This window comes from Pipistrellus hanaki (assembly GCF_964339955.1).
Source record: "Pipistrellus hanaki genome assembly, chromosome: X".
In the NCBI taxonomy this organism is placed as follows: Eukaryota; Metazoa; Chordata; class Mammalia; order Chiroptera; family Vespertilionidae; genus Pipistrellus; species Pipistrellus hanaki.
In genome coordinates, this window is record NC_140524.1 from 35,937,431 (window position 1) to 35,958,271 (window position 20,841).

General features: G+C 43.1%; 1 protein-coding gene across 2 annotated transcripts; it reads right to left on the reverse strand.

Moving 5' to 3' along the window:
• Window positions 1–16,614: 16,614 nt before the first annotated feature.
• Window positions 16,615–19,759, reverse strand: ZCCHC12 (zinc finger CCHC-type containing 12). 2 transcript variants are annotated; one of them, XM_084870400.1, is made up of 4 exons: window positions 19,587–19,759; window positions 19,204–19,255; window positions 18,878–19,022; window positions 16,615–18,451 (listed from the first exon to the last, which is right to left on the reverse strand). In XM_084870400.1, exon 4 carries the CDS (start codon window positions 18,354–18,356, stop codon window positions 17,154–17,156), a length of 1,203 nt encoding a protein of 400 aa, XP_084726526.1. In that variant the 5' UTR covers window positions 18,357–18,451; window positions 18,878–19,022; window positions 19,204–19,255; window positions 19,587–19,759; the 3' UTR covers window positions 16,615–17,153. The 2 variants fall into 2 exon arrangements, with proteins under 2 accessions (XP_084726526.1, XP_084726525.1); XM_084870399.1 differs by lacking the exon at window positions 19,204–19,255 and having other exon boundaries at window positions 16,626–18,451; window positions 19,587–19,746.
• Window positions 19,760–20,841: the final 1,082 nt, after the last annotated feature.

Below are 20,841 nucleotides of genomic sequence, written 5' to 3' on the forward strand. Positions count from 1 at the left end.
CCATCAGTCTTCCATCTTCCCTTATGTGTAACTCCTGACAGAATAAAATCTGGCATTCATTATTCACAATACATTTACTTATTTGCTCAACAGTAGAATATACATAAAGTAGATTCAGAATTGCTAATTTATACCCCTGTAGCCGAAACCGGTTTGGCTCAGTGGATAGAGCGTCGGCCTGCGGACTGACGGGTCCTGGGTTCGATTCCGGTCAAGGGCATGGACCTTGGTTGTGGGCACATCCTCAGTAGGGGGTGTGCAAGAGGCAGCTGATCAATGTTTCTCTCTCATCGATGTTTCTGACTCTCTACCCCTCTCCTTTCCTCTCTGTAAGAAATCAATAAAATATATATTTTTTAAAATTTATATCCCTGTAGAAAACAAACCTACTAAGAGTATAGTACCTGTATACAAATTTATTTTGTCTTTAACCTTAGAACAGTGGTTCTCAAAGGGTAGTCCCTGGACCAGCAGCATCAGCATCACCTGGGAACTTGTTAAAAATGCAAATTCTTTTTTTTTAAAAGATATTTTATTGATTTTTCACAGAGAGGAAGAGAGAGATAGAGAGTTAGAAACATCAATGAGAGAGAATCATCGATCAGCTGCCTCTTGCACACCGCCTACTGGGGATGTGCCCGCAACCAAGGTACATGCCCTTGCCCGGAATCGAACCCGGGACCTTTCAGTCCGCAGGCCGACGCTCTATCCACTGAGCCAAACCGGTCCCGGCTAAAAATGCAAATTCTTAAGCTTCACCTTAGACCTATTCAATCAAAAATTCTGGAGGTGGGGTCCAGCAACCAGGTGACTCTGATGCATGCTAAAGTTTGAGAACCACCACCTTGGAGTATATAGTCAAAACATTCTTTTCCAAAGTTACTTATTACATTAGTCTCTTCAGATCAACATAACTAAATACCAGATGGATGGCTTGAAAAATGAAATGTATTTCTCACAATTCTGAAAACTTGAAGTTCAAGACCAAAGTGTCAATGGGTTTAGTTTCTCCTGAGGCCTCTCTTGTCTTGCAGATGGCCAACTTCTCACTGTGCTCTCATATAACCCTTCCTTTCATTATATGAACACTGGTCATACTGGATTAGGACACAATGCTTTGACCTCATTTAACCTTAGTTATATCCTTAAAGTCCCTATTGCCAAATACAGTCACATCAGGGGTTGGGGCTTCAACATAAGAATTGAGAGGATACAATTTAGTCCACAATACTTGGGTAGTGGGGGTTTTCCCCCACCCCTTCATTGTGGCTATTATTCATTTTTAATACAGTTAGTGCCTTTGTTTGTATTTGTATTTCTTTTGGGTCCTCCTTTCATCCATATTGATTTTAAAAACTTTAGTATGTGAAATATTAACATAATTCTATAAGTTAGAACTAAATATAAAAAGTGAACTCAGAAAAATGTCACTTTCCCATTCCTTCTATCCAATTCTCATTCTCTTATTCTTTCCACCCTGTTCCTATCCACCCCAGTAAATTACTTAATCTCATTATTTTTGGGTTTATCTTTCCACACAGGGAGTATTGGCTACTGTAACAAATCACCACAAACTTACTTGTTTAAAACACCACTGGTCTATATTACAATTCTGAAGGTCAGAACTTCACAATGGGTCTCACAGGCTGAAGTCAAATTCCAACAGGCCTGCATCCTTGGGGCTTTGGGGGTAAATATGTTCCGTTATCGTTTTCAGCCTCTAAGAGCTGCCTACATTCCTTGGTTTATGGCCTCTTCATCTATCTTCAGCAGAGCATCTTCAAATCTCTACGACTCCCACTTCCACCATCACACTTCCATCTTCTGACTCTAGTCCTTCTGTCTTCCTCTTATAAGGACCCACCAGGATAATTTCCTGTCATGATCCTTAATGCCATTTTCAAAGTCCCAGTTGTCATATGAGGTAACATATTTCACAGGTACATGGATATCTTGTGGGGGAAGGTATTATTCTGTCTACCACACTGAGATTTTTTTTTTAAGTTTTTAAAAACACAGAATGAGAGATCATGTCATTCTTCTAAAACAGTTTACCTGTACTTTTAGAATGAGCACAGCCTCTTTACCCTTCTAGCCTCTTTGCCTCTTTCCATTTTTGAACATGCCAAATCCTTTGTGGCTTCAAGGCCTTTCCTCTGCCCCAAATATTCTTTCCCCAGTTCCTCTCTTAGTTGACTCATTCTTCCAGTCTCATCTCAAAGTCACCTCTTTAAAGAAGTTATCCATGATCACCAGGTAAGTAGCAGCCTGTCTCAATTACTCTATTTTCTTTATCATGGATAAGTCTGTAATATATTTTTATGTATCACTTCACTTGTTTATTAACTTATTTTTCTCACTAGAATTTAATCTCCATGATGGTGGAGACTGTATATATTCTGTGATGTCCCTAATATCTAGCATAGAAGCAGAATATTCTAGGACTTAATATGTGCAGGCAGAATAAATGAATGCTGCCCAGTCTGGATGAGCAATGTAAGATAAAAGTGCTGCTGGTATAAACAGGGTAAACAAAACAGTCCCCTATTAACTTTAGGTACTGCTGGTGCAGACTTTCACAATTTCCAATATAATCCAAACAACTTCCTATATGTAATTCACTCAGTCATTCAACAAGTACTCACTGAATAGCCAATACACATGCATTTAATTCTCCCTACAACCCTACGAGATAGCTACTACTATTATTATTATCTTCATTTTACCAATAAGAAAATGAAAGTTCAGAGAAATACATGATAGGTTCAGGGGATATACCAGAGAAAAATCTAACATGGTTACACCCACTGCCTTCTCTAGTGGAGACCAGAGATAAATCCAAGCTTACAGAGCAATGGGCTAAGTGTTATGGCAGAGGCTAGGAAGGGTGCTACGGTGCACAGGTACAGGACGGTGAAATCAGGTGGAGTGAGAGGAGGCTTCTGAGAAGAGGAAGCACTTGAACTAAATTTGAAGCATAAGTAGAAAGCTAAATAAGTGGAACACCAATTAGTTATTATTGATAGGACTCACCGGCTATAATTTACCTTAATAACTTTCTTGTTTTTCCATGATTGGCCTCACCTTAGCTTTGCAGGATAAGAAATCCAATTTTGTAAGTAACCCAGAGTCATTTGAAACTGGGAATATTGACAGATGGTAATAGAGCTCAGGAGGAAATGAAGTTGATAAATCAGAACATAAGTTTGTTAATTTAACTGTAAGGTGTGCATTGTCCCTCCAAGGCATGCCTACTGAGACAGTGTTATAGTAAGCCTAGAACAAGGGTCTACCAACTTTTTCTTTAAGGGCTGATAGTGAATATTTTTTGGTTTTCTAGATCATACATAATCTCTGTCACAACTAAACTGCATTATTGCAGTGCAAATGCTGACCACTCTACAAAATCCCAACCCATTCTAAAGCCTTGGGTATAAGAAAGTTCTACTTACCAGTAAAACTCCAAGGGAAATGCCAGAAGCATCAGTTTACAGCTATTTCACAGAGAATGCCTTGATCCTTTGTTAACTGCAAGGGGGAAAGAGCACTCTCCATTCTTACATGTACTCCTTCAGGAAACAAATTTGGCAATATTAGTACTTACAAGAAGAACTAGCATGTAAGTTCCATGAAGAGAGAATTTTTTTTAAATTAGAATATTTTTTTTTTTTTACAAAAGCAGTATATATTGTAGAAAATTATAAAACAAAAATAATTAGAAATATTATAATCCCACCACCCAGAAATTACCACTGTTAATAGCTTAGTACATATTCTTCCATATATATATAAAGGATATATATATTGTATATATATATATATATATATATATATATATATATATATATATATATATTCTTTATAATACAAGGGTAATATGCAAATTGACCCTAACCACATCTGACCAGGATGACCGGTCTCTATGAAGAGTACGGACTACCAGGGGGCAGATGCTCAATGCAGGAGCTGGCCCCTGGTGGTCAGTGTGCTTCCATAGGAGGAGCACCACTCAGCCAGAAGCCGGCTCATGGCTGGCTAGCATAGTAGTGGTTCGGGAGCCTCTCCCACCTCCATGACAGCACTAAGGACATCCCCCGAGGGCTCCCAGGCTGCCAGAGGGATATCTGACTGCCACTTTAGGCCCAATCCCTCGGGGAGCAGTCCTAAACCATCAGTCAGACATCCCCCAAGGAGGTCTGGACTGAGAAAGGGCACAGGCAGGGCTGAGAACCCCCCCCCCCAAGTGCATGAATTTTCATGCACCTGGCCTCTAGCATATATCCTATCTAATAAAGAGAAAATATGCTAATTGACTGCCCCACCCTGAAATATGGCAGCGCCAATAGCCAAAAGATGGCAGTGCCCAGTCCCCTCAGCCCTGCCAGGGTGCCTACCTCCACAGTCCCTTAGTCCCCTCAAACCCCCAGCCACACAGGGCTGGCCCAAGATGTAGGCAAGCCTTGAATGGCAGCTGCCCAGCCACCCAGGGCTGCCTGAGGCTCAGGTAACAAGGGCCAGCTGAGGCTTGCACTGCCAGAAGTGGCAGCAGCAGAGGTGTGATGGGGGCATCGCCTTCCTGATTGCTAGGTCACCTCCTGCCCCTGAGGGCTCCCGGACTATGAGAGGGGGCAGGCCGGGCTGAGGGACCCCCTCTCCAGTGCACCGGACCAATACATTTCTACAAAAATGAGGTAATGTACATAATGCGTTTTTCAGTTAATAACCTCCACCATTCCATGTTAATAAGTTTTCATCTAATATCCACTAATATTTTCATCTAATATCCATATTCCCTTGCTTTTCCCCAAAATGTCCTATAAAGCCCATTTGTTCAAATCAGGGTCTAATTTGAGAGCATACATTGCATCTTAAGTACCTTTTCATTTAGAATAGTAATAATTTTCAGGACAGGAATTTTGTTTCCTGTTCATTCCCAATGCCTGTAATAATTCTTGCTACATATTGATAGTAGCATATCAATAAATATTTGCACAATTAATTAAAAACGTAGGGGATGGGAGCCATTTCACTGTAGAGTTTATCTCATCCACCCATTACCTTTTATCTCCATTTTGTAAATAGTTAAAATCAAGGCCAGAGAAGTGAATGACTTCCCAAAGTCACACAGCAAGAACATGAAATTGCTTTCCATTCCTCTGTTTATTCTATTAAACTGGAGTTGGAAAACTTTTTCTATGAAGTTCAGATAGTAAATATTTAGGCTTTCTGAGCCAAGAAGCAAAATCCAGGAGGGGTGTGTGTGTGTGTGTGTGTGTGTGTGTATTCCATAAATGTTTTTGGTCTGTTTTTATTAATCCTCACCCAAGGACATTTTCTGCATAGCTTTTTTGAGAGAGTAGGAGGGAGGGAAGGGGAAGAGGAGGGGGGGGATGGATGGATGGAGGGAGAAAGAGAGAGAGAGAGAGAGAGACACCGATATGAGAGACATATTGACTGGTTGCTTCTCTCATGAGTCCTGACAGAAGTGGGTAATGAACCCACATCCCAAGTACCCACCCCTGACCAGGAATGGAACCTGAGATCCTTAATTTTTATTTTTTATTTTTATTTATTTATTTTTTAAATATATTTTATTGATTTTGTACAGAGAGAAAGGGAGAGAGATAGAGAGTTAGAAACATCGATGAGAGAGAGTCATCCATCAGCTGCCTCTTGCACACCCCCTACTGGGGATATGCCCGCAACCAAGGTACATGCCCTTGACCGGAATCGAACCCGGGACCTTTCAGTCCCCAAGCCGACGCTCTATCCACTGAGCCAAACCGGTTTCGGCCATAATTTTTTTATTGATGAAATCCAAACATATATATATATATATAAAATACCTAATATGAAAATTGTACCCTTGGGAGTTTCACTGGGAGACCAGGAGTTTGATCGCAAGACCAGGTGTTTGATCCCTCACTATGATGTGCGCTGACCACTAGGGGGCAGTTCAGAACGAAGGAAGGCCCTGGCCAGTTAGCTGGCAGCCAAGGAATGGAGGCCCCAGCTGGCAGCAGGAAGGCCCTCTCTCAATTAAAAAACATGCTGTTCTATTTAAAGATAAAAAGGTAAATATCCAAAGAGTTAAAAGAATGGAAAGTGATTGTTTTGGGGGGGAGCAGGGAATGGGGAGGAAAGTTGGGGACTCATTTTATTTTTTTAATAGCACACCTTGTAGAATTCTTTGTTTTTTTAAAATTATGTACATGTATAGTTTTGATTTAAAAATACCCAAAAACCAGAAGCACATTAGAACCTCTTCTAGAAAAGTGTTCTTTAATACTTTCCTCCATCCTTCCCTCAACCTATTTTATGGGTCCCTTTTCTCTGCTCCCCATATTGTCTGTACTCTGCTCCATCAGAGCACTTAACACACTGTACTATATTGTTTCCCTATATGTCTCTCTGAAGGAACTATGAACTCCTTGCAAGAAGGAACTATTTATTATTCATTTCAGATCATAGACTCAAATATTTAAAAAGGTATTCATTAAAGTGAAGTGAAACTATCTAAACCAAATACCATTCAGTCTAGGCAAATTAGACATCACAATGAGATAGCAGACAAAATAAGTGTTGGTGAGGATGTGCAGAAATTGGAACCTTCATACATTTACCAATGGGAATTTTAAATGGTGCAGCCACTTTGGAAAACAGCCTGGAAGTTCCTAAAAAAGTTAAACATACAATTACCATATGACCCAGGAATCCCACTCCTATATGAACATGTTTCTTGCCCTCTCTAGTGGAAAGACAGAATGAATCCAAGTTCACTAGTTAATGTGCTAAGTGTTATGATACAGGTCTGCTAAGGATAGTAGGGGAGCACCCACAAAGGTCAGTGAAATCAAGAGAATTGAAAACATAAGTCTACACAAATGCTGACAATAGGATTACTCAAATAACCAAACAGTGGCAACAACTCAAATGTCCAACTAATAAATGGATAAATAAATGTAGTATATCCATACCAGGAAATATTATTTGGCCATAAAAAGGAATGAAGTACTAATACATGGTACAAATTGGATAGACCTGGAAAACATCATGCTAAGTGAAAGAAACCAGTCACGAAAGATGACATATTGTATGATTCCATTCATATTAATTGAGCAGAAAAAGCAACTACATAGAGTCGCAAGGCAGATGAGTGGTTGTTAGGGATAGAGATAGGAGAGATTAACTGTAAGCAGGTTTAGGGAATTTGGGGGGATGATGGAAATGTTCTAAAACTGGATTGTGGTGATGGCCCACAATTGTGAATTTACTAAAATCAACTGTACATTTTAAATGAGTTCGTTTTATGGTATGCAAAATATAAGGCTCTTAAAATTCCCTTAATCAATTACATTATTTACTTTCTGAAACCCCTCCCCCCCAGTTGGACTAGCCCCCTTACAAGACTTGGTAAGAATTGTGAAAGTTTCTGAAGCATTTTTGCCAGTTGGTGATTGGGGTTGTGCTGATGGAAATCAAAGTCAGCTTCTCTCTGTGAAGCTGTAAAATGTCTTGATGTGTTCAATGTGTTTCAGGTTAGGTGAAGCTTGTGTATAATCTGGATAATCCATAGCCTCTCTGTCAGTTTAGGTGTGAGCATGCCTAGGGCCCCTAATCCAAGTAATAAACTAGTCAGGTAACAAATTCACTACTTGCAACTCTCGAGCCCTATGCATAACCAGGTGAATTTTTCTATCCAGGCATATCCGTGAAAATGTTGGGTGGGAGGGAAATTTGGTCAGTGCTTGTTAGGCAAAGGTGTTCTTCTAGAATAAGCGGTACAAACTCCACTCCCTAGGCCAGTTCCCTGGTGGTACCCCAGGGGAAAGCCCACCTTTCCAAGGGCGGTGGGAAGGTGCAGGAGGCTGTAAATGAACCTTTTTGAGCTAGGCGAAAGGCCAGAACCAGGCCCTCCTTCTCTGCATTGTGGGAAGGGCAAAAACTGCCACAAAGTGGGGGTCAGATGTGGGCTCCCAGGACCACCTCTTGTCCGAAACTCAGGCTGCTACTGTCAGAGTCGCCGGGCTTATCTTGTTTTCTTGTTTGCCGCTGCAGCCCCACCTTTTGGGGAAGGAGAAGGTGGTGGAATTTGCAAAGCAGTCTGAGCTGGCTCTAGCCCTGCAGGACTCCAGCATGCGATAACCCCACGACCCAGCGCGGGACCCCTGGGTCACGTGCCCACGCCCCCAGCCCCGCTCCCATACCCCACCTCCTCCCACCCTGCACTGGCGATGGCCTCGCAGCTCTCCCCGCACTGCGGGGACACCAGTTGGTCGGGGCATGTGCAGACGGGTTGGCGGGAAACCAGCGGCTTCTGTTCTGCAGGGTAACACTGTCCTGGCCGAGGACCCTGTGGCCGAAATGGCCATGCCCCTGGGACCTAGGTGGCCTCTCGAGGCGGAGGAAAGCTGACCTAGACTCAAACTGGAGTAGGTAAAGGGCTCAGGCTTCTACCTTTTCCTCCCTTTCTCCCCAGGGAAAGGACCCCGAAGAGGACAAAATTGCCAAATTATCATGAACCTGGATCCCAGCTCCCTTCTGCAAAAACTGGAACAAAATGAGGCAGTTTTGTTGAGGGTGGTTTTTCTTGGAGTTCCTGAAAGAAAGAAAAAATGTATTTGTAGCCTCGTGAATGTGAGCTAGGTATTACCTCCCTGAGCCTCAGTTTCCTCCTCTATAAATTAGGAATAATAATGGTGCCTACTTCACAAGGTATTGGTAAATATTAAAGAAAATAATCTACCTAAAGGGTTGACCAGACTGGAGAAAGCTAGTGATTTAATTTGTTTCTCAGAGTTTAGCACACTCCTAATGTAGGTGGCATCTTCCTTGGGATTCAGGGAAACTAAAGGATTTTGACACCACAAAATAAACACATACTTAAGGTTAAATATTCATTAAAATGTATCTATGAGAATCGAAACAGTCTCCCCACACTCAGCCTGGACATAGAGACATAACCATCCCTTACTATCTACCATACATAAACATTACTTTACTAGACAACTGTCATTACTGGCATTTTCCAGGATTCTTTTGTCCAGGTAGTTTCTTCATTATAAGAATATCCCCAAAAGATCCATCAACTCTTCAATGGAAAGCATTAACAGCTTACTTAAAATTACTTAAATCCCTCTCCCCCAAATCCTCCCCTTGCTGCTTTCACAAACCTAGGCTGTTCATATCATGATCCTTACCCAACTCTAATCAAGTTCCCATGTTGACAGACTCTCTGCCTTAAATCAAGCTTTCACTTATCAGTAAATTCTGACCTTTCCATTCCTCCATGAAACATTGCCATAACTTTGAGTAAAGGGGTTCTCCTTTACTGCGATAAGCAGTAAATTCAGTTTTGTCATATCAGTAGGTGTGTAGGTAATATTTGGAAGCCAGCATTTGGCAGTTTTGAAGGCCTTACAGAGATTCAGGGCAGGCTAAAACCTCACTACCACAGCTCAAGATCTTTAACTTGGAAACAGTATGCTCCTCTGAAGCCTCTTGAACCTATGTACCTTGGTTGCGACTCTCAGATAGCAATGGTGAGGTACAGAGGTTTCACATTAGTTGAAGCTCTGAACCCATGACCTGAGCTCCCATTTGCTAAGGATACTAATCCTATGGCCCATACATCAACCCCTATAAGAAGCCATTCCTGATCAGCTGGATTATAGGGTCCTCTATGTTCCAAATGTCCCCTGTCTCAACCCTGTCATGGCTGTCACCACATTTGTTTTATTCCCATTGAGCTAGTGCATATAATTTTAAACCTAGTGTGAAAAAGGGTCCCTGCTTGTAATTGGGTCAACCTGTGATGTGGCTGGGACTTGGGTGGTTTTATGGTGATGTCTTCCTCTCCACCTCAGCTGCCACACCCACCATCCTGTAGCTAACCTTGAGGTCACTCCTTTCATTCAAATCTGATAGTGAACTAGAGAGAGTTTTATCATTTTTTCTTCCAAGGTATTTCAGATTTTATATTAATGTCCCTCATTATTTTATTTTCAGATATGTTTCTACCAATTCTTTTGCTTATGAAAATAATCATAGTTACCACAATTAATGGTCAGTATTTATCAGCCAGTAACAACAGTGTTTATTTCTTGTAGTCCTTTTGGGGGGGTATGTTTTTATATTTGCTCAGACTTTATCCTCCCCCTTAATCTTCTTTTTCCACACAACTTTTATTTTCTGATCTTTAAAGTATTATATGTATTAATAGAAAAAGAACAAAAATTTCATAACCATGTAAAATATAAAACAATAGAAAGTTAAACTCAATAAAGTAATATATATATATATATATATATATATATATATATATATATATATATATATTCACTGCAAAATTAGGGGGAAAAGATTTAAGAGGAATATGCCAAAATGTTTAGTGTTTACCTACAGTTTATTTTTTTGTTCTGTATATTTTTATGACTATTTAAATGTTAACCATATAAATCTTTTACATAGATTCGTGATATCCTAAGTACTCTACTTTTATATGAAGTTGTTTTCCTGTGCTGACTTAGGTCTTGGTCCATCCAGAATATTTAAAATCAACCTCCATAACATTCCTTCAAGTAAAATTCAAGTTACAATATTTTACTTATAAAAGTTCAAACAGCTTTAACATATGTTTGACAAACAGGAAACTATCAAATATTCATATCTGCCTATTACCCCTTCCCCAATTACCCTTTTCCTAATAATTGATCTCCCATTGTGTAGAGAGCCGCCTGAGAAGGCACATGGACATTCTTTTAATTCTTATCAGCTGAGCCCGAGGGCACTGGCAGAATCCTGTTATCAGTACTGATTTCTTAATCCATGTGCTTGGAATGAGGAACAAATAAGACCTTGACTCACCCAGGTCTTGATATGCTAAATCTTGTACCAAAAAATAAGGAGCTTACCCAGATTTTGATGAATAGGATCTGGGCACACCCGAAACTCCTTTTGACCTTAAACACCCCTTTGGAAGCCAATAAATATGTTGTGTTGTCTGTGGTGTGACTGTCTCTCCATCAGAAAGATGGCACCCACCTAGCTCCCAGCTTTATAAATCTATTTCTGCCTCTTGTCTTTTTCTTCCTCTAATTTCTTAATCCTCAGATCCTCCCCTCAGGAACCTGTCGTTTTTTCCGTGTGGGACACGGAAAAAGGAGAAACATCACACCATTGTAATACAGATTTTCTCAGTAATGTCAATATTTTTACTTGAAATATATAATGGAAAGTTCACAGACTTTGGTGCTAACCTGTCTTTTGGTTATATAACCTTAGTCCTGTTGCTATCCCTTACTGAGACTCACTTATGTCCTCTAAAATTAGGTTAATAATTCTTACTATATTTTTTATATGTTTAATACATGGGAATTAAAAATATTCATTATCATTACTCTCCATTATTCTTAAATAGATGGAAAAGAGCAAACAGTAACTGAAACCTCCCTATTTTAAGGGCAGTTCTTTTTAATATTTACAAATGCATGTGGAGTGACTTGGAGTTTGAAACACCTAAATATAAGTTTTGGTAATATGACATGATTAAAGCACAAAGAAGCCAATCTCTCACTTTCTGCCATGCTAGGAGTGAATGGTCCAGATAATGTGACAGCCCTGGAGAGGGAGAAGCAAGCAATCCTATATAATAAAGAGGTGATATGCAAATTGACCATCACTCCAACACACAATAGGTCCATCACAAAATGGCCAGCAAGGGAGGGCAGTTGTGGGTGATCAGGTCAGCAGGGGAGGGCAGTTGGGGGTAACCAGGCCTGCAGGGGAGGATAGTTAGGGGTGACCAGGCTGGCAGGGGAGGGCAGTTAGGGGCAATTGGGCTGGCAGGGGAGCAGTTAGATTGATCAGGCTGGCAGGGGAGTGGTTTGGGGGTGATCAGGCTGGCAGGCAGAAGTGGTTAGGAGAAATCAGGCAGGCAGACAGGCAAGCGGTTGGGAGCCAGCAGTCCAGATTGGAAAGGGTGCAGTCTAGGCTGAGGGACACAGACCCCTGTGCACTAATTTTGTGCAACAGGCCTCTAGTTGATCTATAATGTCTCCCAGGTTTCTGATCTCATCAGCTAGGTGGATGGTGGTTCAGCATTGTGAACTGTTTTCTCATTAACTATTTCCTCTCTAGCAGCACCTGTTCCAGGAGAGCAGCAATAATGAAGGCTGCCGTTTGCCTACTATGCAGCAGGCACTTCATTCATTCCAGCCACAAACATTTATTCAGAGCCAGCTTATGTTCTATACAGTGCTCTAGAAGCTGGGGATCCAAAGAGGAACTGGGAAGACTAAAATGTCTGCCTCTGTTGAGATTGTGTTCTAGTAGAGAGAGATACAAATGATATAATAAATCAATAAATTATCTCTCTCTATAAAACCCTAATATGCAAGTAGACTGAACGGCAGACAGAACAACCAATCACTATGATGTGTGCTGACCACCAGAGGGCATGCATGAAACATGGCAGGCATCGGCCATGGCGAGATAGTGGAGCAGGTGAGCGGGGACGCCAGCCCAATGCAGGGTGCCAGTCGCTGTCATCTGGGTGAACCTCCAGTGGTTACTGAAAATTCTTTGCTCCCACGTGCTGCAGTCCCATTGGGCACTCACACCTGCTGCCAGCACCAGCCCCGCTCGCACCCGCTGGCAGGGCCTGACACCAGCCCCAATCACTTGGCACTGTCAGCAGATGTGAGCAGTGGCTGCTCACCCCAATCGCCCCTGAAGGCTTCTCCCCCTCCCCCTGCTCCTGAGGTATAATCAGGGCAGCAGCCACTGCTCGCACCTGCTACTGGTGCTGGCCCCAATTGCTCCACACTATCAACGAGTGCAAGTGGGGACAGTGCTGTCAGCACATGGGAGCAGCAGCAGCAAGAACAGGGCTGCTGGCAAACAGGGAACCAGGGACCACTGCAAGAGGGGCCAGGTGGGGTATGGAGGATGGACTGAGTGAGACCCAATCCTGTGCCCATCACAACCTTGCAGCCCACAGTTCCTTTCAAGGTACATTAATTCATGCACTGGGCCCCTAGTTGTATATAATAAAAGCCTAATACGCTAAGTGTCTGGTGGACTGTTCAGCCATTCAACCAATCAAAGTGTAATATGCTAATGATATGCTAAGCCCACTCAACCGCTGGCTATGACATGGACTGACAACCGGGGGCTGAAGCTCCAACCAGTAGGTTAGCTTGCTGCTGGGGTCAAGCTGATTGGGACTGAGCTAGATGGGCTGTATATGCCATGGAGTCCTCCTGCTATCTCTCCTTCACTGACCAACCTTCTGCATTCCTCCCTGGCCCCAATTGTACACCATTAGGGTCCCTTGACCTGGCCTGCACCCTCTCACAATCAGGGATCCCCTTGGGGGATGTCAGAGAGGTGGTTTCGGCCCAGTCCAGTCCCAAAGGGGGAGTGCCACTCAGCCAGAAACCAGGCTCACAGCTGGCAAGCACAGTGGCAGTGGCAGAAGCCTCTTCTGCCTCCGCAGCAGCACTAGGGCTGTCCTACTGCTGGCTTAGGCCCGCTCTCCCTGGACTGCAAGAGGGTACAAGCCAAGCTGAGGGACCCCCTGAGTGCATGAATTTCATGCACCAGGCCTCTAGTGTAGTATAATAGATGATACACATGATGGAAAAAATAGAGCAGGAAAGGAGGAATGGGAGTGCTAGTGGCTAGGTATACAGTTTTATTCTTATTTAATTTTTAATATTTTTTATTGATTTCAGAGAGGAAGGAAGAGGGAGAGAGAGATATTGAAACATCAATGATAAGAATCATTGATTGGCTGCCTTCTGCATGTACCCTACTGGGGACTGAGCTGGCAACCCAGGCATGTGCCTTGACTGGAATCAAACCTGGGGCCCTTCAGTCCCCAGGTTGACACTATATCCACTGGGCCAAACCAGCCAGGGCTAAGTAGGCAGTTTTAAATTGGCTGTGCAGGGTCAGTCTTACTGAGAAGGCGATATTTGAGCAAATACTTGATTAATGTGATGAGAGATCAAGGCAAAGGAACATCTGGGAGAACATTAACAATAGCCTGTGCAAACATGTGAGATGAAAATGTGCCTGAATTCTGTACCAAGACATCCAAACAGCCCTGTGCTAGGCACCAAAGATATAAGCCTAGTGGGAAGAGAGATAATTATACAACCAGTTACAACAAAATGACTTAAGACATAAGGGATGACCTCTAGTGAGAATCAGAGAATGCTGGCCTAAGAGTGTACTAAGGGAGATGATACTAAAAGTTTGGCAAGTATTTTGCCTGATGAAGGGGAGGACTGGGATGATAGAAGAGCATGTTGGGAATCAAACATAACACAGATGACCTGCTGGACTGGTGGTCTTTTAAGCTCTTTGTCTAGAGGGGTCACATTTCATTTGTCTGATTGGGCCCAATGATCTGAAGGCACACCCAGCATTTTATTTATTTATTTATTTATTTATTTATTTATTTATTTATTTATATATTTTATTGATTTTTTACAGAGAGGAAGAGAGAGGGATAGAGAGTTAGAAACATCGATGAGAGAGAGTCATCAATCAGCTGCCTCTTGCACAGCCCCCACTGGGGATGTGCCCACAATCAAGATACATGCCCTTGACCGGAATCGAACCTGGGACCTTTCAGTCCGCAGGCTGAAGCTCTATCCACTGAGCCAAACCAGTTTCAGCAACACACCCATCATTTTAAATGTGGCATTCCATTCCTAATCTGGAGCCTACTTTTTTTGGCCAAACTTTATTCAAAGTCTTTAAAATTGTTTCCAGTTTTCCACTATTACCAAAAATAAAAAATAAAAAAAATGCTAGGGTAAGCATCTTTTATTCATAAAAAATGTTACACTTGTTTAGTTATTTCCTTTTTTAAACTTTTGTATTTAATTTATTGGAGTGACATTAGTTAATAAAAGTATATAGGTTTCAGGTGTACAATTCTATAATGTATCATCTGTATGTCCAGTTATTTTCTTGACATCAATTTCAGAAACTTAAACTGGGGTTTCATATTTCAACCTTTGAAAAATTGCATAGTTGGCCTTCCAGAAAGAATGTGTCAATTCTCAGTTCTACCTGCACTGTGGGAGAGAGACTGCCCATATCCTTATCAACAGTTTGTTACTTTTAGTATCTTACCTCAGAAATTGCATATAAGATTATAAGAATAAATATGAGGAGAAGATGATTTCAGGCTTTGAGAAGAAAGTTTCTTAAATTGATAATTTTTTTTCTATTTGTTCAATAGAATAAATGAGTCCATGCCCCAACAGTGTTGCCCAATGGTTGAGCATCAACCATGCACCTGAAGGTCTCTCTTTGATTCCTGGTCAAGGCAAATTCCCAGGTTTCAGACTCAATCCCTAGTAGGAGGCATGCAGTAGACAGTGATCTATTATGTTTCTCTCTCATTGATGTTTCTATCTCTCTCTCTTCCTCTCTCTGGAATCAATAAAAACTTTGTTTGTTTTTTAAAGAAATGAGACTGAGACTATCCTACTGTGCAGACTTTAGGTCATAACTGTGACAATTTATAAACCTGTATCCAGCATGAAGCCAGTAGAAGGATCAGATATTTTATACTCATTACCTTAGAAAGGAGGTAATAGGGGATGTCATTACCTTTACAGAACAGCAGTTGATCTCCGGCTCTGGGGAGGAGCAAATCTGATGTTTGATTTCCTTAATCTCTGTCTTAGGCAAATTACTATTGCTATGTGTGACTCAGTGTCCTAGACTGTAAAATGCGGATGGTGCAAAGGCCCATACCTATGGGAGCAGTTGTGAGGCCATAATAAGTTGTGAGTTCCATTTTGAGATGAAATGCTACATCTGGGGATCCATCCATTCCTTCAGGGTGAGGTGGAAACCCAGCCCCACTCTCTCTGCTCCTTTTTATGCTGCCTCTGAGATTCCTAGTAGTGACAGGATTTCAGAGTTATCTGGATTATAAAGGACTCCTCAGACCTCAGTCATAGCTCCTTCCCTCCACACACTGGTGAGCCTATGTGTCCCTCTGAGATGAGTTCCCCTTGCTCTTAGCTGCCAACTGTTGCTCAGAAAAGTGATTTGTGAGGGGGGTAATTGGCTGGTACTGAGCGATCTGCAAGGATAGTGGTGCCGTTGACAAATGGGAGAAGGAGACAGTTCCTAGAGACACACAAAACCAGGAGAAATCCATCTCAGGAGAGATTGCTGGTTGTGACCATGATGTTAGCTAGGAGCAGCAGCAGTAATCTAAGAAATCCACCCAAAAGAGGAAGAGCTGCCCCTCCTCAAAGGGACAAGGATCGAAGCCTCTAGACTTCCCATTTGGGGTTATACTCGCAGCACCAGACTCCCCGGCCATAAGACTCCTCTGGATACATTACAGAAATCATTGAAGCATTGTCAACTAGTGGGTGCCATAGTTTGGCTCTGATCTAAGGGACAAGTCAATGTAGAAGGAGTCTCTATTTACCTTTGGGGAATATTTCAGCTTATTTCTTCTTCCCTTTGCTGTGCCTGCAAAATGAGATTGCTAAAAACCCCTTTATAGCTTTTTACCATATTTCTCTTATTTCCTTTTCCTTTACTTCTTAAAATAATACAACAGAAACATTAAAATAGACGCTGATATATATTTATTGACATAGAAAGAAGCCCACAACAAATTGTTTGGTGAAAAAATACAGGCTATAGAACAGCACTAATATTTGACACTTTTATCTGTACATATATCTATCTGAATACATATTATAGGTATATGGAAGTATCTAGAAGGATAGTCATCAAAGGGTTGACAATGGTTATATAAGGGTAGAAGATTTGGACTAATTTGTACTTGACTTTTTGTACTTTTTTGTTGTTTGAAGATTTAACAGTGAATTATATCACTTTCACAAAGAGAATAAAGCCATCAAGGAAATGAGCACACACAGAAAACAGACCCTTAGGCAGCAGAGGTGGGGGTGGGGAGCAAGGACAGAAGACAGGCCATCTTTCTCCACTGTGCTTGTATCCAAGACCCTTTCTCCTGAACCCTAAAAAAAGCTGCTATGGGGATTAATTCATGCAATTAGAGACCCCCTCCCTCAGTTTTCCTATCACTAGGCTCTGAATATAGCTTAACGGTTCATTTAAGGCTGAAGGCTAGCACCTCACTATAGCTCAGAAGGGTCATCAGATTGGTCAGGAGCCTCTCTTGACCCCTCCTCCTTTGTATGTGTCAGCTCCTGCAGGGTCATGACCAGATTTTCAAACATCTCAGCCTTGTTGCTCTTGTCACATGTTTCCTTTGAGTGGTCCTCCTTGCCACAATATGAAGAATGGGTTGTGTATTTTCGCTTCCTGGCTCTACAAATATTCCCAGGACCATCATTTTTATCTCCAGAACCCCCACTGGTGGAAGGAGATTGAGCCTGGGAACTATTGGGGGAATCAATGACTACCACTTGATCCTGGGGTCTGGTTCTGCTTTTGGGGGGAGGAGAACCAGAGGATGAAAGTGGAGGGTCCTGAGATTCCACCAGGATCACATCTTCATCTGAGTCATCCAGGGTGTCATCTATCTCTATCACGTTGCAGTCAGCACTGCCGATTACTATCCGTAGGGACCCCTGAAATGCCACTGGACTGGTTGCCCTCTCCACCATTGACTCAGATCTCCTGGCCCGCTTCCAATTAATAAAAGTGTCATCCCAATCCTCCTCCTCCCTTATCATCTTGATTAACTCCAGAAAATTGGGAAGACGCTCCTGCTCATTTGCATACATCCTGAGAAGATGCTTCAGCCTGTAGCGCAGGTCCCCATTCAGCTCAGCCCCTAAAAGGAGCTGGTGCAGGCGAGTCTGGTTTGCATCTTTCGCAGCTATGATCCCTGCCTGAATAGCATTCTGGAGCTGCACCTCTAAACGGATCACATACAGGGAGGCTTTCTCCCCTTGGGCCTGCACGGTGTTAAAAAATTTACCATGGGCACTCACATTGGTTTCAGTCTCCCCAAACACCAATTTCATTGCGTGCAAGAAATCTGCCACACTTAGGTTGGGGTTGGCTGCCTGGAGCAAATGCATGACCTCCCGGGCAGGGCCCCTAAGGGTTTTCATCAGGCGCTTGAGCTTTTCTTCTTCAGACATATTCCACTCTGGCAGGACCCCATTGACTTGGATTAGCCAGTTTTCAAAGGTTTCTTCCCCCTGGGCTGGCACCCCCCTCCCTGAGAACAACTTCATGTTTCTTTCTGCCAAGTTGGCCATTAAAGGACCAAGACTCCTACCCAGGGACCTCAGCATAGAATGGGCCCAAGGCGGCAAGCGTGTGTTCTGCCGCCGGCTATTACCCATGTGTGAAATGATGCTAGCCATGACAGATGATGATCGGGTATCTGAATATTATCAAGATGTTTGGGCTTTTTGGAAGAGACTAATCTGCAGGCGTGTCGGGAGCCTCTGCCTTCCCCCTGTAAAAAAGAAGAAGAAGAAAAAAAAAGAAAAAAAAAAAAAACCAGGAGGGATGTGTAAGAGGAGATTAATAGGGCTGCAGCTGTTTTCTCTCCCTTCCTGAATATCCTCAGTACATTTTATATCTGCCATCTGCCTGCTGTCCTAAAAATATCCTCCAGGAGACTGGCAGTTACAACCTCAGGGAGCCAGCCGGTGTCTCCCTGTTAGCGGGGAGCTTTGGACAGCCACATCCATTCCTCCAGTCTTTCAAGAGCAACAGCAACTGTTGCTTCTAATTCTAAGTGTAATCGTGTATGGAGCTGATGTTGGGCTCTCAAAATAGAGCACAGTGGTCAGATCTCATTTACCTCATGGTCTCAGGTCTCAACCACATTCCCTCTCAAAGTGCCTCTCGCCCCACCCTTTATCTCTCAGATTCTTACAGGAGCTCAGGAACAAGCGTGTGCCTTTATTTCACTATCAGCCTCTGCAACTGGTGGCCTCCATGAGAAAGCTTGTCTCCAGGTACAGTCGATCTTTGTCCACTGGGGGTCCTTGATCCCGGACTTCTGGGCCTCAAGACTGAGCCTTCGTCAGGAAGGGCAGGGAAAGGAAGGGTCAGAAACAGCCCCATCCCTCATCCTGCTCCCTCCCTTCTCGTCCCACACCCTTTTGCTCCCTCCACTGTAGCCAAGCTGGCCATTTGAATACAAGCCAAAGCGACCCTGCCCCTTCCAATTACAGTTCCCCTTGTAAGTCTTCGGCCTACCAGCTCTGCAATCAGCCGCACAGAATTCAAGTCCAGATTCCTCTTAGATGGCCTGCCACCGAGAAAGGGAATAGGAGTTGGACATGCACAGGGACACCCATATATCCCTCACCAGGATGAGATGAGGAGATGCAAGATAGACAGCTTGCGATTCTCTTCCCTTGCCTCCCCAACCTCTCTGAAAACTCCCCCTTCTCAATCCAGGCAAACCCTACCCACTAATAGCATTCCGTGGCACCCCACCTCCCCCCTCAGCGCAGTCAGGCCTTGAATGTTCCTTGCCCAGCCTCCTAAATCTGGATTTTCCAGGCGGGGAGCCGCCCATTCCCAGTGTGACTTTCCCTCCTCTTTCCCCTCCTGTCAATCGCGCCCCCTTTATTTACCTATGTTCCGCGGGTGGGCAGCGGCCAGACAGCTCTGGATGTAGGCTTTGGCCTCTGTGGCCCTGCAGTGGGAAAGGATGGACGCTTCTTGGGCCGCTAAGCTACTCGGGGCTGCTGGAACTGAACTGTTCTGCACTGCCACCCGGCTAGGGGGAGTAGATTTCGGTCAGCATGGTTCCCAGGGCAGCAGCAGCTGCTTTTATCCTCAGTCCTCTGAGACAAAAGAGCGTGACGCGCGGGCTGGAGCGGCCAATCAAAGAAGCGTGTGTGTGTGTGTGTGTGTGTGTGTGTGTGTGTGTGTGTGTGTGTGTGTGTGTGTGTTGGTGGGCTGTACGACTCCCAGCACAACCTCCATCCTAGGCAAATTATACCGGAGCAGGGAGTGGGGGTGGGGGTGGGGGTGGTTACAAGGCACTGGGCCACAAGTCTGCTGGGCTTCAAGTGCAGTTTAGTTGCATGGACTGCAAATTTGCTACTCTTCCTTTCTCCCTCTTTCTCCCTTGACTAAATTCCGTGTCTTGAGGGCAAGTGCATTAAACACAATGTGGAATCGAAAACAAATAAATAATAGAAGTACTTCACCTTTGTGTGGTGGGAAGGGGGGTAACTGTAAGAACACTAGAGTTTTCTTAATGCAAATAGGCTTGCACAGACATCTTTTACTGTGAAGGATGTGGCTATATATCCAGTTAACAGCGAGAAGACTTAGGCACCCAAGCTGTTAACCAATTACTCACTAAACTATGGGTACAAGGCTGACTGCAACAGAATAATTTGGGGGAGCTTGTTAGAAGTGTAGATTACTGGATCTGGCTTCTGGGGGATTCTGATGAGATGAGGGGATGCAAAGGAATGGGGTATGATTTTAGATTTTAGGTTTTTAACCACCACTGTAGTTGATCCTGAGGTGTATAGAAGATGGTAAGTAAATGCACCTGTCTCCAATGTTCATAGTATATCTGTGGTGAAATGCATCTCTAGAACATATGTTCTTACCTGTGTCCATGATCTTCCTGAAGTTGTATGGGAAGAATTTGGAATCTGTAGGAGGCTGAATAATGGCCACCTAAATATATCAAGTCCTAATCCCTGGAGCCTGTAAATGTCACCTTATAAAGTAAAAGAGCCTTGGCAGATGTGACTGAGGATTTGGACGTGGAGAGATTGTCCTGGATTATCTGAATGGGCCCTAAATGCAATCACAGGTGTCGTTATAAAGAGTACAAGAGAGCTGACACACAGAAAAGGAGAAAGG

Excerpts from the sequence above, each read along its gene's own strand:
- ZCCHC12 (XM_084870400.1), bottom strand. The coding sequence starts at position 18,356 with ATGGCTAGCATCATTTCACACATGGGTAATAGCCGGCGGCAGAACACA.